We start from the raw sequence: 15,965 nt of genomic DNA, 5'->3' as shown, positions 1-15,965 counted from the left end.
CCCGGGATGCTCAAGAGCGGCGAAGTTGTAAAAACGCGGGTTTGCGGAGCAAAGCGAATTGTTTGTTCTCCGCCTCGCCTTTTCGCGGCGAGTCTCTTTAAGTCTTCTCGGGGAAGTTTAAAATGAAAAATGCCGTGTTAAAAACAAGTATCCGGAGTGTGAGTGGAGTGTGTTCTGGTTTAGCAGGCAGGAAATACTCAGCAAACTGGTTTAAGTGATGCCAAATTCTCTCAAAAGCAGTGGGATTTAGACAGTCTCGAGTGTTTTAGCGAACTAGGAGAATTGTAAATATAGGCTTTTTTTTCGGTCTCTGTGGAGTTTTAGGTTGGATCTCAGGAAAAGGTTCTTCCCCCAGAGGGTGGTTGGGCACTGAACAGGCTCCCCAGGGTTTGGTCATGGCCCCAAGGCTGCCAGAGCTCAAAGAGCATTGGGACGATGCTCTGAGGGACAGGGTGTGATTGTTGGGGTGTCTGTGCAGGGCCAGGGGTTGGACTTGATTAGATACTGGGAAGAAATCCTTCCCTGTGAGGGTGGGGAGGCCCTGGCACAGGCTGCCCAGAGAGGCTGTGGCTGCCCCATCCCTGGAAGTGTCCAAGGCCAGGTTGGATGGGGCTTGGAGTGACCTGACCTGCTGGAAGGTGTCCCTGCCCATGGTAGGGGGTGGAATGAGGTGAGCTTTAAGGTCCCTTCCGACCTAAACCATTCCAGGATTCCATGATCCCTGTGGGTCCCTTCCAACTTGGGATATTCTGTGACTCTCTGATTTTTGGAATTGGCACAGACACATCTGACTGGAGGAGACCTGGGAAGCATCTCTTATACTTGTAAATTGAGGTTTGTGTGTGTAATGTCAGTACAGTAAATGTGTAAACCAGCTACCTATAGAACCTCTCCCCTCTGGACTTACATTCATAGGATCACAGAATGTCCTGGGCTGGAAGGGACCCACAAGCATCATCCAGTCCAACTCCTGACCACTGCCCTGGGGAGCCTGTTCAGTGCCAACCACCCTCTGGGGGGAGAACCTGTTCCTGAGACCCAACCTGACCCTGCCCTGGCACAGCTCCAGCCGTTCCTGGGTCCTGTCCCTGTCACACCGAGCAGGGGTCAGAGCTGCAGCCCCCGATGGGCTCTGCCCTCGGTCTGCTCTGCTCTGGCTGAGCAAACCCAGTGCCTTCAGTGCTCCTCGTGTGGCCCTTCCAGAGCCTTCCCCATCCTCGTGTCCCTCCTTTGGACACTCTCCAGTAGCTCTGGCTCCTTCCTGTGCTGTGGATCCCAAACTGCCCCAGGAGAGAGCAGTGGATGTGGAGTTTCAGGCATTAGAACCCGAAGGGCTTCGCAGGGTGTTTGGTATGAGCTGAGAATGTTTTGGGGTGGGGAGTGAAGCAATGCCCAATGATTAACCAGGAGGCATGGCTCAGGTGGAGCCAGGGCTGAGCTGGAGCCAGGCTGGGGCAGTCCCTGGGCACGTTAAAACGGGGCAGCACCAGCCTGGCAGAGCCTGGCCCGGAGCAACGCCGGGGGTGTTCGGTGCTGGGGGCCCCTCTGGGTGCAGGAACCATCCCCTCGCCCTGTCCCGACCTGGAAACTGCCCCCCAGCCCTGGTATAGGTGAGCACCTTGCTGATTTTTTTTTTGTGGACAGGAGAAGCAACTCAGTAATTGACTTGTTACACAGGTGTCATCTCTTTTTAATCTGTTTTTACCTTTTTTTCCTCTGCTGTTTTCCGTTACCTGGGTTCCTTCAGGTAGGGCAGTGAGAGCACAAATCCAGTTCATCACTTCCAGGTAGTTTGTGTTGACCAGCAATGCCACAGATCCCTGGGCTTTAATCTGGAGACCTTTAAATACAACTATTTTTATTCCTCTCCTCTCTATATGACATATCAATATTGTAGAAGTATTATTCTGATTCTTTGAAAGAACCTACAACTTATTTCCACTGAAATATTGATGTTCTTTTTACAGTGGATTTGTCTTCAGAATGGGATGGTTTGGAAAGATAAGAAACTTTCATTTCCATTATCCAAGTTTCATGCCTGGACCTATTTTACAACAGTAAAAGTGGTCTTAAAGTGCAACTATTATAAAACTTCTGAAGTCTTGTATTCTTACACGTGCATTTCACTGTCAGGCCAGAAATGTGACTAATGGTAGCAGCAGAGCTGTGGAGGAGGGAATGGGGGTTTGTTTCACCTCAGGCAGAACCAGACACGTCACATTTTGGGTTGGGATTGCAGAGTTGTTGCTGCTCATGGTGTGAGCAGGATTTGGCTGTTCCATGGCCCACTAGAGCTGACAATCCAGATAATTTTGGTTTTCAGGGTCTAGCTCAACAGTATTAAGACAAACAGTACGTGTGCAGTGGCTCGTGGCACACGAATTTATCTTGGTGCTCAGCTGAATTCAAGGTGCTTCTTAGGAACTGTGGCAATTACACTTCAGAGCCAGTGCCATGTGCAGAGGTGTATAAATATGATGTACCCCTATGTTTGTACACATATCATACACCTCTGTATTTGTATATATGAAATGTACCTCTGTATCTGTATATATGAAATACCACTCTGTATATATAACTATATTTTTGTGTATATATAATATGCCTCTATATTTGTATATATACAGTATAACAGTGTACAGTGCAGTTCCCTTTGCAGCACTGAAATCCAAAGGCTCCAGTGAGGAGATCTCTTAGAAAGTCCATGTTTCATTTAGCTCCAGACAATGCTGAAATTAATTTAAATATGAATAAGGAGTCTCAGCTGTGCTGAGAACAAGCCAAGCTTATCACTTCAGTGCTGATTGCAAAACCCCAGAGGAACTCCTGGCTTTGGGACTGGGCTCCAAGGGGTTGGAAGTGCCTTGGGAAATAAACTTGAGTGGGGTTTCGTGGATAACTGATTTCTTTGGAGCAGAGTTGGACAAACTCCTCTGAGTCAAGTTGTTTGAGCGTGGCGGTGGGATCAGGACGTGTGGCATTGGGTGGGTGGGTTTGTCATGGAATATTTGAGTGAAATGTTTTACTTTTCCTGTTCCCCTGCTTCCAAAAAAAAAAAAAAAAAGCCTTGAAATTTCCTTTTTGATATATTAGTTATTGAAATTAGAAAAGGTTTGTCTTCCATGAGATAGAGTTGGAGTCAGTTTGGCTGCATCCCAGAACTCTTCGGCGCTGGTAATTGTGCCAACAGTAAATCTGTCTGGATGAAAATCTTTAGGAGTGATCTGATGCCAGGATAAACATACACATAAATACTGTCTTCATGTTTACATGCACAAACAACATTTGATTCGAGTTTTGTGCTATCTGAGCACCTCAGTTAAAGAAATCTCCCTGCGTGGTTTAGTTTGCACATCGCAGGTGGATACAGCGACTTTCTGGTTCTGCTTCCCCTTCTTCTCATCTCTACTCTCAAAACCAGGGGTTTTTTTAATGCTTTTCATGTCCATGTGGGGCAGATATTTGTGACTTTTCAGTTATAAAATGGTTAATGATGTCTCTGTCAAATGAAGTGCCCATGGCCACAGAGCAACCGGAGTTTGTGGGAGGACTGATGTCAACACAGGATTTGATCTAAATAATTCAGTCAAGTACATTCATGGTAAAAGTGCATGAGCCAGTTGGATGAGTTTTTAATTCTCAGTTAGTGATGGGAAGCAGGGATTGCTCTGGCTGCAGATGCTTTTCTGGGCTCTCATTACAGCCACCATCACATCCCATCTGTGTGATGACACGGGCCAGGTCCTTGTGCCGCTCAAACCATCGTGTTCATATCGAGCTGCATCCCTGTGCTTGGCATAACATGGCTGGAATTAGCAGGACTGATGAGGTTTTCCCACCAGTTCAGGATGTCAGTGTGGTGTGGGAGTTACAGGTATCAAACAGTCTGTTTTGCATAGGGAAGACCCTCTTGGGAGGTTGAGAGTTCATGTCCCCTCGTCTCCTCCTTGTCTGTATTGCTCTGCCACAGTTTGGTGGATGAACTATTGGGTTTTTCATGTAAAAATATGATATGCCAGCAGTGTCTTCTAGCCACCAGCTTTTCCCGAGGTTTCTGGTTGTCGTTGGGATTTACTCCTTGGGGTTGAGCTGCAGTCAGCCAGCAGATCAGCAGCTGGCAGGCAGAGAGTTTGACACAAGCTGGCAGTGCTGGCACACCACGTCGTTCCTTTCAGAAGCAGAACTTAACAGACAGGTGGGACGGTCAGGTGGGTGCTGACACCTCGCTCAGAAGCTTCCAGAAGGATGGACTGGCAGGAGGTGCCACGGCTGGAGTTGGGCACTGCAGGCTCAGCTCCTCTGTCACTCTGTGCCTGGAGGCAGCGAGCCAGTCTGTGCTGTACCTGTGGTTATTCCAGGACAGTTCAAAGGCTCCCAGCCAGGAAAACACACAGGGAATATGCTTCACAGTAACCCTAATACTTACTTCCTAATCCTTTTCTTTTCCAGTTCGTTTTGGAAGTGGATAACTGCTCAGGTTGCAAGGCTAACGAGAGGTTAGTGCATTCCTCATTTTCTAATGACGTGTTTCATGTGATCACTGTGGTTGTCATATAAATGCATCAAACCCCAGCAGAGCAGGGGGTATCAAATCTCCATTTCCCATCCACCTTTGTGCTCTGAGGGGCTCCTTTGTTTTCCACATCTGTCATGGCTCTTTCTCAGTTGTAACTGTTCCTTTAATTTTGAAGAAAATGCTTTCATTCCCTGTTGGAACACTGGAACACTCAGACCCATCCCTGGGTCAAGGTGGGGCTGGACAGGGCTTGGAGTTCCCCGTATTCAGAGATTCTTCCCTCTTTATATAATGATTTTTTAATGGAAAATGGAGACCTGAACTTTTGTATTTTCCTCTGAGAGCTGTGAATAATGCCACTAAGTTTCAATACATTAAATACCTTCAGTATATTCAGTAGTTGGCAGGGATGATCTGGGGCCAGGAGGTTAAAGTCAGGGTGAGGTCACAGGCCCTCCTGACAGCTCAGATTCCTGAAAGAATCCTAAGAAGCATGAGATTTTCTGAAAAAATGTAAGAGATAATGTGTCTTGTACCTCACAAGGGCTGGGAAAAGGATGGTTTTGATCAATCAAACCCATTATTTGATTAGAGTAATTAATGATATGTCCAATACCTCACAAAGTGAGTCCCAGAGTTCAGATCCTGTTGAAACACAAATTTTTAATCATGGAATGGCTGAGGTTGGAAGAGCCTCTGGAGTCCAAGCCCTGTAAGCAGGTTCAGCTGCAGCAGGTTGCCCAGGACCACATGCAGTCGGGTTTTACATGTCACCAGTAACTAACTAAAGAATAACAGTAAAATAAGAAATTGGAATTTCTAGTCCTACACTTATCTGTAGGTTTGGGGTTTGGTGTGGGGTGTTTTTTCGTGGTTGAAGTCCTTTAAGTGACTAAGGTAGCAGGTTCTGCAGCAGTGGGAGTGACCAGCTCTTGGATCTCAGAGTCCTTGTGCAAACAGAGAAGTCAGTGACTGGGGCAGAACTGTTCTGGATCCTGACTCTGTCTGGGTTCAGCTCTGACATTCCAACGTTGCATTTCCCACCAGAAGTGAACCAGAATTCCTCCTCTTTGTCCCTCAGTGGCAGGAATTGACCTCTGATTTGTGGGGTTTTTTTTCCTTTCTTTTGTCCCTTACAGTGCTGAGAGCCCAGTTTGGGGGAGCCATGGAAGAGTCTTCCCAACCCGATAAATCCCTGGAGCCGAACGCTCACTCCCGCTTTATGATTGGCTCTGTGTCAGAGGATAACTCGGAGGATGAGACGAGCTCCTTGGTGAAACTGGACCTGCTGGAGGAGAAAGAGAGGTCCTTGTCACCTGTGTCTGTCTGCTCGGACTCCCTTTCAGACCTGGGGCTTCCAAACACTCAGGATGGCCTGACAAGCCATATGAGGTATGGAAAAGTGGTTCTCCAATCTTTTTTCCAAAGACAATCCAAATATTCAGCTTTATATCCAGGTTTGACCTCAGATGGTTTTGTTGTGCCAAGACATGCTTCAGTGTTCTGTTTCTAAATGACCTCTTGTATGTTTACCTGTATCAAAACCTTTAATTTTCCGTTGGTTTTAGTGGAATATCTGTGCCTGAATTCCTTAAGCACCTTCCAGACATTTCAAATGTTGAGTGTTATGGGCTTGGCTATCCTGCCTTGTTTTGTCCTGGCTTTCAGAAAGTGGAAATGTGTTGACTGGGATGTTTAAAGTTTTCATTTGTGTCTTTTTAGGCCGTTGTTTGTTGAGACAAGGACAATATTTGCTTATTTTGTCTCTGCACGGAATTTGCTGCTTTGTATGTAGCCAGAGAATTGGCATTGCCCCTGGGAGGGATCAGTGACTCCATATTGGAATGTTTTTTTGGTTTGGACAGGAAAAATTGTGATGGTTGTAGAAAACATTGGTGTCCCTCAGCATGGTGATAAACCAAGACTTAATGTGGTCGCTGCTGCCTGAGCTCAGGGAGGAGTTGGTCTCAGGGCTGCTCCACTCCTACTCCTAATTCTTTGTGCCTCAAGTGAGCCATGAGTTGGATTTTGGAGATGTTTCCTTGTCCAAAGTCCCCTTTATTTTTAGGTGTTGCTGATTTGCATTTCACTAGAGGGATGTGCCTGTTGGATTTTCCCCGATGCAGTCTGGATATCTTGTGGTTTTGGGGTGTCCAGAACACAGTTTCTGTGATTCTAACTGATAAATGTAAAATAAAATGTGGGTGTTGGAATGGATCCTTCCCAAAGCTCAGCTTCTTACCTACTTCAGGTTTAACAGAGTTGCTCACCATCATCTGAATTCCCACTGCCCTGCAGTTGTTTGTCTGTACTCATTCTATTTATGAAAACATAATTTTGGACAGTGTTAAAAGGCTTCCTAACATCCAAATTTGCGGCAGGAGTTGGCAGTCCCCTGTTTTCAAGCCCTTTTAGTATGCAAGGAAAGAAGTTTTTGCTTAGTATTTATTTGTCCTTGACATCTTCTAGTTGGATGTAATTTACAACCTTTCTGTCTGCTGGTTCCTGCAAGAATAGGTTGGTGATGGTTTGTTCTGGTGCCCATCAGCCCGGGGTTCTCCCAGCAGATCCTCCCCTGTGCCAAATCTAGGAGAGCTTCCTCTTGTTCTTCTCCTTCTGCCTTTTGACAAGGTGCCATCCCATTCCAGGAACACACAGGACAGTCTGAATCCCACTCCAGTTTTTGCTGGACAATCCCTCACTACCTTTACTTTGTTGCTACTGAAGAGGTGGTTCATTCCAGAAAGGTTTCTGGCTTTGCCAACCAGCTACTCCTTGTTCTTCTGCTTTTCTAAAGGGATTTTAATATCTTTTTTTTTTTTTTTGGTGGTTCCCTTCCCACTTTTGGGAGAAGCTTCTGGAAACACATATTAGCAGACTCTTGAGGCTGGGGCAGAAGGGGGACAGTGGTCTCTATTTTAGAGGGTTGTCATAGTCCTCCTGAGGACCACGTTCAGCCAACTGGCACTTACACAACAGATATAAAACCTTAAAGCAAATTTACAGAGGGTTGCCTTTCCAAAGCCTGCCAGTCGCAATGATTTGCCAGCACGAAAGGTAATTCTGAAGCAGGAAACTGTAACTATATATATATATTTTAGGAACAGGAGAACTTGGATGAGCACCTAACCATGAATGTGGAAAGAGACAATAGCAGAGAAAGAAAATCAAGCAATTTCCAGGACACTGCCTGGCACCAGAGAGCCCTCATGCAATAGGGGTGCAACCTTGAGCACCTCTGTTGTAACCTGCTTACTTTGGCAGTCGCTTTTGGGAGCTCTTGACTTTGAGTTAAATTGGAGAGAAATGCCAATTCAAATAAAAAAAAAAGTTACAGCATTATAGGCTGTTTTTCTAAGATAAACTCAGATGAGTTGAAATACTTATCAGGATGGCTGTCCCCTTTCACCAGAAGATTTCTAAACCGTGTTTACAGATGGAGAAACTGAGACAAAGACAACAGCAAAGACAAGTTCAACAACTTGCCTGGAGTCCCTCTGTGACAGTGAGTTCTTGGAACACACAGGTGCTCTTGCTTCCAGCATCCTTTGGTGATCACAGAGGTACCACACTCGGTAAAGTGACAAAGATTAAGTCAGGGGGAGTTCTGCACAGTTTGACCAGCGGGTCACACGAGGTGCAGGTTCTTTTTGAAGACGTGGCCAAAAATCTTTCCATTTGCTGGTTATTTTCCCACAGAATAAAGGTAGAGATGGCTCGTCCTTGAGGTGAAGGGCTTTGCTGCAGAGGAGTCCTCCTGAGGGAAAAATCACAACTCAAATTCCCTATTAAACTGTTTTTGCTTCAACCCATGAGTTTTCCGGCTTTGACCCTTTGGATTCTCTCCCCGATCCTGCTGGTGGGGAGTGAGTGAGCAGCTGTGAGGGCTTGGCTGCTGGGGTTAAACCATGACAGCAGGTGTGTCTGAGCTGGAATCCTTGCTGAGAGCCTCCTCTGCTGGGGCTGGGGTGTTCCATGGGTGCATCCTGCCCAATCTCGGGGTGTCCGTGTGCCAGCCGCGTTTCCCACTGGAGCATGCAGAGCGTGTGTGCTCTGCTCTCTCATCCCTCACCTTGCTGATCTTTGTTAAGTGTTTATGCTGTTGCTAAAGACACTCTTGCTGGGACAGGTTGTACAATATGGGCTTTCATGCCACGGGAGATCCATGAAGACCTTTGGCTGTGCCAGTTGGCCGCTGCTCCGTGGTGTTGGGAAAGCCACGCTCTGATAACGAACTTTAGTGTGTGGAACATCAGTGCTTACAAAAGGTGTGTGGGGAGAGTAACCACGCAGGCTGGGGTGTTCTGGTGCTTTGCCTCCTTGTAGCTGTGCTTTATTTAAAGAGTATCAGGAACAACAATCGTGTAAACGCCCTCCTCGCTCTGTAGTTCCAGCATCCAGCGTGGCAAACAAGTGACCTCGAAGAAAATACTCCACTTGTGTACAGTTTGCATCAGCAAAATTTAGTCTTTGTTGTGTTTTTTTACCTTTGGAGAATAAACCCAAGCATACCATTTTTTCTTTTTTCTTTTTTTTTTTTTTTTTTTGCTTGTGTTGTCTTTTAAGTTCAGAAGTTTCCATCAGCACTTCCAGTCACTCCTGCTGGGATACAGTTGTCCTTGTATTGTAGTGAGCTGTTATACAGTTGCTGTGCTACTTTCTGAGGTGTCAGTGGTAGATTAAGTAACTTTTCTGTGAATACCACTTGGAGAGGACTTTGGGCCTGCTTTGTTTAATAAATTGTTCTTGATTATTGCTAAATTTAATTTCTAGCTTCCAAGACAGTATCTCGTATCAAATTCTTGTTTAAAATAGAATAAAACCTGGATGTCTTCTGGTATTTATACATCAGGGCTCTGGTTTCATAAGCAATGACATGGGTGTACAGAGTCACCTGACAATCCACTTGTATCAGCTGAAAGCCAAATTTTTGGATGTGGTTCAGCTGTTACCTCTGCTTTAAGCCCACAAAGTTTAGCCCTTCGCACCCAACACTGTTTGGACTCCTCATTAAATAGTCTCAATAAATTATTGAGATGCTTAAGCAGAACTAATCATCTATGAAAGGAAATTTGGAAGAATGCCTCAATGTTAGCCTGGACAGTAGTGGTTGGTGTGCCCAGCCTGGCACTGGGACAGGGTGCCTGCTTAGGAACCAGCCTTGGAGTGACTGCACAGAGTCCTGAAGGTAAGAAAGGGTCCTTTTGAGCCTGTTCTGAATTGAAAAAATTCCTTTGCAGCCCCGCAGTTTGTGGTTAGGAGGTTGCCCTGCAGAGCAGTGATCCTGTGAGATTGTTGGTGCTGCTGTGATTTTATCCCCAGCTGGGCAGGGAGGTGCAATGTGCTTGTGGTGTCTGCAGGGCCTCTGGGACTGGGACAGCTTGGATTGGAAATCCAGGATTTCTCCTTTGCTTGGCAGCTCATGGCCATTGACTTCATCCAGCTGGAGTGAAAAGTGAATTTCCTCCTCTGTTTGTTGAAAGAGGAGACTTGTAAGGTGGTTTGGGTTCCTGGCTGTGCCCTTGTTGTACCAATAACCTGTGAATTACAGCTCTTTTCTCCTCTGGAAGCTTCTTCCTGAATAAATACACTGTAGATTTCTCCTCTGCATACCTGTCAGAAGTTGCATTCTTATTTTGGTGTAAGTTATTTTACTCCCTTTGACCTCAGTTAACAGGGGAAACATCATCTCTAAATTCAGTCATTTGTTGGGAGATTGTGCAAAGATTACTTGGCTTGAGATCCCACAGCATGACAATGTCTCTCACATGGTTACTTATCTCATACTTCTAATTGAAAGGTAAACAAGGTCACTTGTTCTCTATCAGAAATACTTTAGTGCCCCCTCCTGTATTTTGCTGAATTCCCTCACTTTTCCTCCAGACTGGGACATGTGGAATCCCCTCACAGCCTAGTGCTGGTATCCTCAGTGGCTGCAGGAAAAGCTGTCAATGAAAGTAGGAAGTGTCATTAAACCTATTTTAGGAAGGGAAAGCAAATAATCTCCAGGCTGGGGAATAACTGGGATCTCTTGACTCCACGGGTAGCAGGAGCTGGAATGTGCTGCACTGTGCTTTCCAGGCAAGAATGTCCTCTTTCAGGTAAACTTAATGTGAGATTCCCCCACCTGCCCCCTAATTCTGGTTTTAAAAGGTCCATTCTTGTGTTCCTGCAGATCAGATCTGTTCAGCACTTGAACTTTGCCAGAGAGCACGGGGAGGGCTCCCTGCCAAGGACTCCAATTCTGCTCCGGGCTCCAGTGTGGGACTATCTTGTACTGTTGTTGTTGCTGCTGTTAACTTTTATCTTGGTGCCAGGGCTTGACCTGGAGAGTGTTGGGCTGGTTGTTGCTCCAGGAACACGTGGAATTTTATACTTCATGAGGATGGAGCAGTAAAGCTCTGCCAGTATGTTTATAACTGGAGGATGGGGATCCGTTTGATTTAAACTTGGCTGTGAATTTGGATTGATGTTTGGATTCACTGGGTGTTTCTTAGGGGTGAAAACATGGTGCCGTGGGTCTAAGTGGGAAGGAGATGATGGAGCAGTGGGTTCTGAAAGATGAATTTGAAGAAGGAAGGAAGTTTGCAGGAGGCTGAGGCTTGCTGGGCATGAGACTTGTGGAGCTGAGTGCAGGATACCTTGGAAGGAACAGTCAGAGGGAAATGGGATATGTTGAAGAGCCTGGGGAGTGAGGTGGTTCTGGTCATGGTATAAGAGAATGTGTGATCCAGAGGAACTCAAGGAGCTTTAAATCATCAGCTTCCCTCCTGTAATGACAGCTGTGGTGTTGCTGTGGGACCTGCAAGGATCCCCAGTGATCTGGGATGTGCATGCTGGGTATGGTCCCATTCCAGACACATCCAGCCTGGCAGATAAACTGCCTGGTGTGTGGTTTGGGAAGAGGAAATGTCTGACAAACAAATGTTTCACAGCACTTAAAATCTGCACCCATTGCAGCTGTTGGCACTTGGTTGTTTGGGAGGAATCCCCGTCTGGGCTCTGTAAAAAGACCCTGCTTTAAGCTAAAAACCTACCTGGATGGCTGCTGGAATTCTGTGTTACTGTGGAATGGGAGTTGTTTACCAGGGAGCAGGGAGAGAGCTGGTTCTGTTCTTTCATGGTGCATCCTTTCTTTAATTCCTGAAGTCCTTAGGCTCTGTCCTTTGTCAGAGCTGAGTCAAGGTTCATTTTTTTTAAATCTGTGGGATGAAGCCCTGGTTTTGGCAGTCTCTGCATCCAAACCAACTGCTCTGTCTCTTTAAAATCATGGGCAAAACTGTCTTTGACTGAGTGCAGATTGCTGCCTCCAGTGCCTGCTACCTGAGGCATAGGGAACCATTTATTCCAGCTGTGGAATTCTGCATCCCTTGCTGGACAGCATTTCTGCTTGTTCCTTCTCTGTGAAACAGGATGGAAGGGCAGAGCTAAAACTGGAGCAGATCTTAGGGAGGCTTCAGCTGCCTCAGTCTTATCACCCGGATCAAAGACAAGTTCACATCATCTTTACAAAATGTAAAGCCCAAATGGATGAGGAGAGCTGCCCTTTCCACACTCTTTCCAGGCCGAATCCAGAGGGAAATAATCCAAAATCCTTTCTCTGGGGTGTGTGTGTGTGTGTGTGTGTGAGCTGCAGTCTGCTCCAGGCTGCCTTTCACACCAGGCAGCTCATGCATCCCTGCCTTTGGAATCCACAGCCACGTCACCCCTGGCCCCTGGCATGTGGCAGTGCTGGGATCAGTGCTGGCTCCTGGCTGCGATGTGCCTCAGGTATGTGTCTGGAAGGAATGCTTTTTCCTTGGAGGCTGGAGGAAGGGAGGAGCACGGCACAGCCTTTCCCTTTGTCTGCCAGCAGGCTTGGGCTCCGAGGAGGGGGTGGATTTCCTGGGATATTTGGGTTTTGAGGAGCATTACGTGTCAAAAATGAGCTTTGGGGAGTGTGTGTGTGTTGGGTGGTAAGTCCTGTATCAGTGACACATCCTCATGGAGCTTATTTTTGTGGGGATGCTGCAGCAAATCGTGGCCATTGATTTCACAGCAGCAGATTCAGCTGGCAGAAGGGAATATTTTTAACCAATGCTGAAGCTGCTCCTCCAGATTTGCTCCTCCAGCAGCAAATCGTGGCCATTTCCTTCATAGCAGGGGATTCAGCTGGTAGAAGGCACAGGGAATGTTTTTAACCAGTGCCACATCGAGCTGTGTGTACACACAGGATTTGTTTCCTTGCAGCCACAATGGTCAGGAATTGTTTGGACTGGGGGCTGTGGGTGGTTTTTATGGAGAAAGGCAAATATTTAGGAAACTGTTCTCACAAAACCTGAAAAATCAAATTTCAGTTATACTGTGTGTAGATTTTAATCTCAAGATCAAACCCAGGATATCCAAAGGAACCACAGACTGTGCCAGTTTTGTTTTGAAAATGGTGGAATATACCATGGACTACATGAAATATGGAGTGGAGTCACTGGGTGTTTGCTGGGCTTTGGTGGTCTCATGTAGGGACGACCAGAAGAGAAAGTGGCACAGATTTTATCTGAGTCTGTAAATTCGTGATTCCCTGTCCTTGTGATGGCTTGTCTGGAAATGGTGAAGAACCTGGGAGAGCAGAATTCCGAGGCTGGAGCCAGGTGTGCTGGGTGTGGGAGGCAGGATTGTTCCCTGTGGAAGGTGGGAGCAGGGATTGGTACCATCTGGGTGAGTGGTGTGGTGTGAGGCTGCTCAGGATGGAGACAGGACAAGTTGCTTTTTCTTGAGTACTTCTGTTTTAACATGAATTAAATGGGGAATTTCTGGGGTACCTAATGATTGGGTAGTTTGAGCTGCTCTTCACAGAGGAACAAAGGCTGGCAGGTGAGAGGCATTGACTTACTGGATAGCTATGTCATTTTGGGATGTTTTTGTTTGTTAAACTGTGTTCTCTCCCTGGCACCTCCTGTCTCTGGTGAGGTTTATTTGCAGTGTGAGGCTGCCCTCACTCCACAGTGTGTTGCTGTCCCTGTGCCCTCCTGCATCCCTGGATGTGCCCCTGCTGCTGCTCCTCGCCGTGTCACCTGTCCTGGCCTTCAGGGCTCGAGGTTACATCCAGGTTAATGTGACACTTTGTCCCTGGGTATTTGTTCCTTTTTTGAGTGATTCCCTCCGGGGTGGCTGTGTTTTGCTCAGGCTCTTGGGATGTGTGTGCACCAGATCAAAGCTGTGCTGCCTGGCTGTGACTCTGCACCAGGACAGACCCAAGTGTCCTGACATTTAAAAACTTCCAACTGCTGTACCTAGTTCCAGTCCAGGTTTGATCCTCAAGGCACTCCTGCAGTCATTGCCTTTGCTTGTCCCTACCCCCAAAACTTGCAATTTTTGTCTTTGTCTGTGCTTGTTATTCCTGTGCAGGGCTGGGAGTTGGACTTTGGTGATCCCTGTGGATCCCTTCCAGCTCAGGATATTCCATGATTCTGTGATACTGAGTAAACATTCTCCCTTCCTCCAGTGATGTTTTTTGACCCTGCCGTGCTGTAGCACTTTGCTTGTGAGGATGTTTATTCTCCCAGCACTTGGAGTGATCTCATCTCTGTTGTATAGGTGGGAAACAGGCTCAGAAAACACAAGTGACATGTCCAGGGTCTCCCAGCTTCCAGGCTGGTGCCCAGTGTGATGTGTCCTCTCCTGGCAGCCTCACCACCGTGCCTGTGTGCCTGTGACATTCCTGTCTGCAGCCCTGGAAACGCTTTCCCTGCCACCTCCCCACCCCTCCTGAAAACCCAGCATCAGTTCCCACACGCGCTGTCTGAACTCTTGGGGCAGACTGGTCTCGCAGAACTCCCTCAAACCCCCCCAAAAATCCCCCAAACCCACCAGAAAACCACCCGAACACCACCAAAGCCCCCCGAAAACCCACCCAAAATCCCCCAATCCCCCCCAAAACACCCCAACCCTCCAAAAAACCTCCTAAACCGTCTCAACCCCCCCAAACCACCCCGAAACCTCCCCAAATCCTCCCAAACCCACCCAAAAACACCCCAAAACCTCTGCTGAGGATGTGCTCCCCTGCCCCTGGAGCAGAGTCCCTCTGGGTGCTGACAGAGGGGTGGGAGGCTGCGCAGCCCCTGTTTTTGGGAGCATGACCCTCCTTTTGGGATCATGACCCCCCCCTTTTGGGATCATCATGACCCCCCTTTTGGGATCGTGACCCCCCTTTTGGGAGTGTGACCACCCCTTTTGGGATCATCATGGCCCCCCCCTTTTGGGATCATCATGACCCCCATTTTGGGATCATGACCCTCCCTTTTAGGATCATGACCCCCCTTTTGGCATCATGACCCCTCTTTTAGGATCATAACCCCCCATTTGGGAGCGTGGCCCGGAGCAGCCCCGTGTGCGGGTGCCGCGCGTTTAAACCTCATTACATAACCTGTAGATCATTTTCTCTCTTTCCTGATCAGCTGCTTCCCCGCGAGTGACGCCAGGGAGGCCGGTCCCCTCCGTGCCTGCTGCGTCACGGGAAGGGGCACACGGGGCTGGTGGAAGCAAAGGGGACAGAGGTTACGGGATTGAAGCAATCGGGGAAGTGCCGCTGCTCGGAGGAGAAGCCACGCGAGGGCAGGAGGCTCTTGGCAGCTTTTTCCCTGCTGGGCTCGGAGCTGCAGAACTGGCAGCAATAAAATAGCTGCAGCTTCGTTAGACGAGAGTCGTAAGCGAGCCCTGAAATCTGTTAATTGCTGCGCTGAGGCAGCATGGAGGATTCTGCAGAGCAGAGTCAGGAGATGAGGTATCACATGCTGCAGAGGTAAGAAATACTGATCTGATCGTTTCCTCTGTCCTGGAAATGCTTCCTGAGATTTTTGGTGTTGGTTTTGTCCTCTGGAACCTCGCAGTGCTCTGTGCATGCAGTGTGTAATGGAGATGCCAGATGCATTCCAGCTGGGGAATCGGGGTTAGAAAAGTTTAAGATGCTGCACGACTTCTAACCCCTGTAAATTCTGAAGGATGGGCAAACACTTTGGAAATTCCTCCATCACAGAATGCTGCAGTTGTGGCCAGGTGATTAATAGGGTTGCCAGTCACTAACTCAGCATTTACTCTGTTTTGTTCAGAGCTCAGTGTGTTTTCTTCCTTGCTGCCCAGCTTCTTCCTCATCTTACCCAGCAAAAAAAAAAACAAAACAACAACTCTTCTGTTTTGGTTACAATGTGCAGCCTGTGGTTATTAATAAGTAAACTTGATGGTTTTGGTATGTTCACAAATTAAACTGAGCTGTACCTGCTTATAAACAAGTGTTTGTGCACTATTCTGGGTGCTGAACCTGTGGCTCTGTTGACACTGTACCTGTGGCAGTTTCTTTGTGTGTAGTAATTTCAGGTTGGCAGGACAGTTCATATCTAAACATGTTCACAAATTCTGACCTCAGGATCTTTACCTTTTTTCTGTTTTTGTTGAGACTGCTCTCAATAACCTTGCA

The 15,965-nt window shown here is 47.3% G+C and overlaps 1 protein-coding gene across 5 annotated transcripts in view; it reads left to right on the top strand.

Moving 5' to 3' along the window:
- The first annotated feature begins 1,479 nt into the window (after positions 1-1,479).
- ACACA (acetyl-CoA carboxylase alpha) overlaps positions 1,480-15,965 on the top strand; it is a 114,459-nt gene continuing 99,973 nt past the window's right edge. For 3 of the 5 annotated variants that reach the window (XM_027660316.1, XM_027660314.1, XM_027660315.1), the window contains exons 1-3: positions 1,547-1,610; positions 4,450-4,496; positions 5,656-5,908. In XM_027660316.1, the coding sequence (XP_027516117.1) occupies positions 5,682-5,908 (227 nt within the window). In that variant the 5' untranslated portion in view covers positions 1,547-1,610; positions 4,450-4,496; positions 5,656-5,681. Of the gene's footprint in view, positions 1,611-4,449; positions 4,497-5,655; positions 5,909-15,104; positions 15,294-15,965 lie in introns of those variants that run through there. The other 2 variants (XM_027660318.1, XM_027660317.1) reach the window with 2 other exon arrangements.

Source organism: Corapipo altera, unplaced genomic scaffold (genome assembly GCF_003945725.1).
Source record: "Corapipo altera isolate COAL_440 unplaced genomic scaffold, ASM394572v1 271, whole genome shotgun sequence".
Classification (NCBI taxonomy): domain Eukaryota; kingdom Metazoa; phylum Chordata; class Aves; order Passeriformes; family Pipridae; genus Corapipo; species Corapipo altera.
This window is presented reverse-complemented; position numbering and strand designations above follow the sequence as displayed.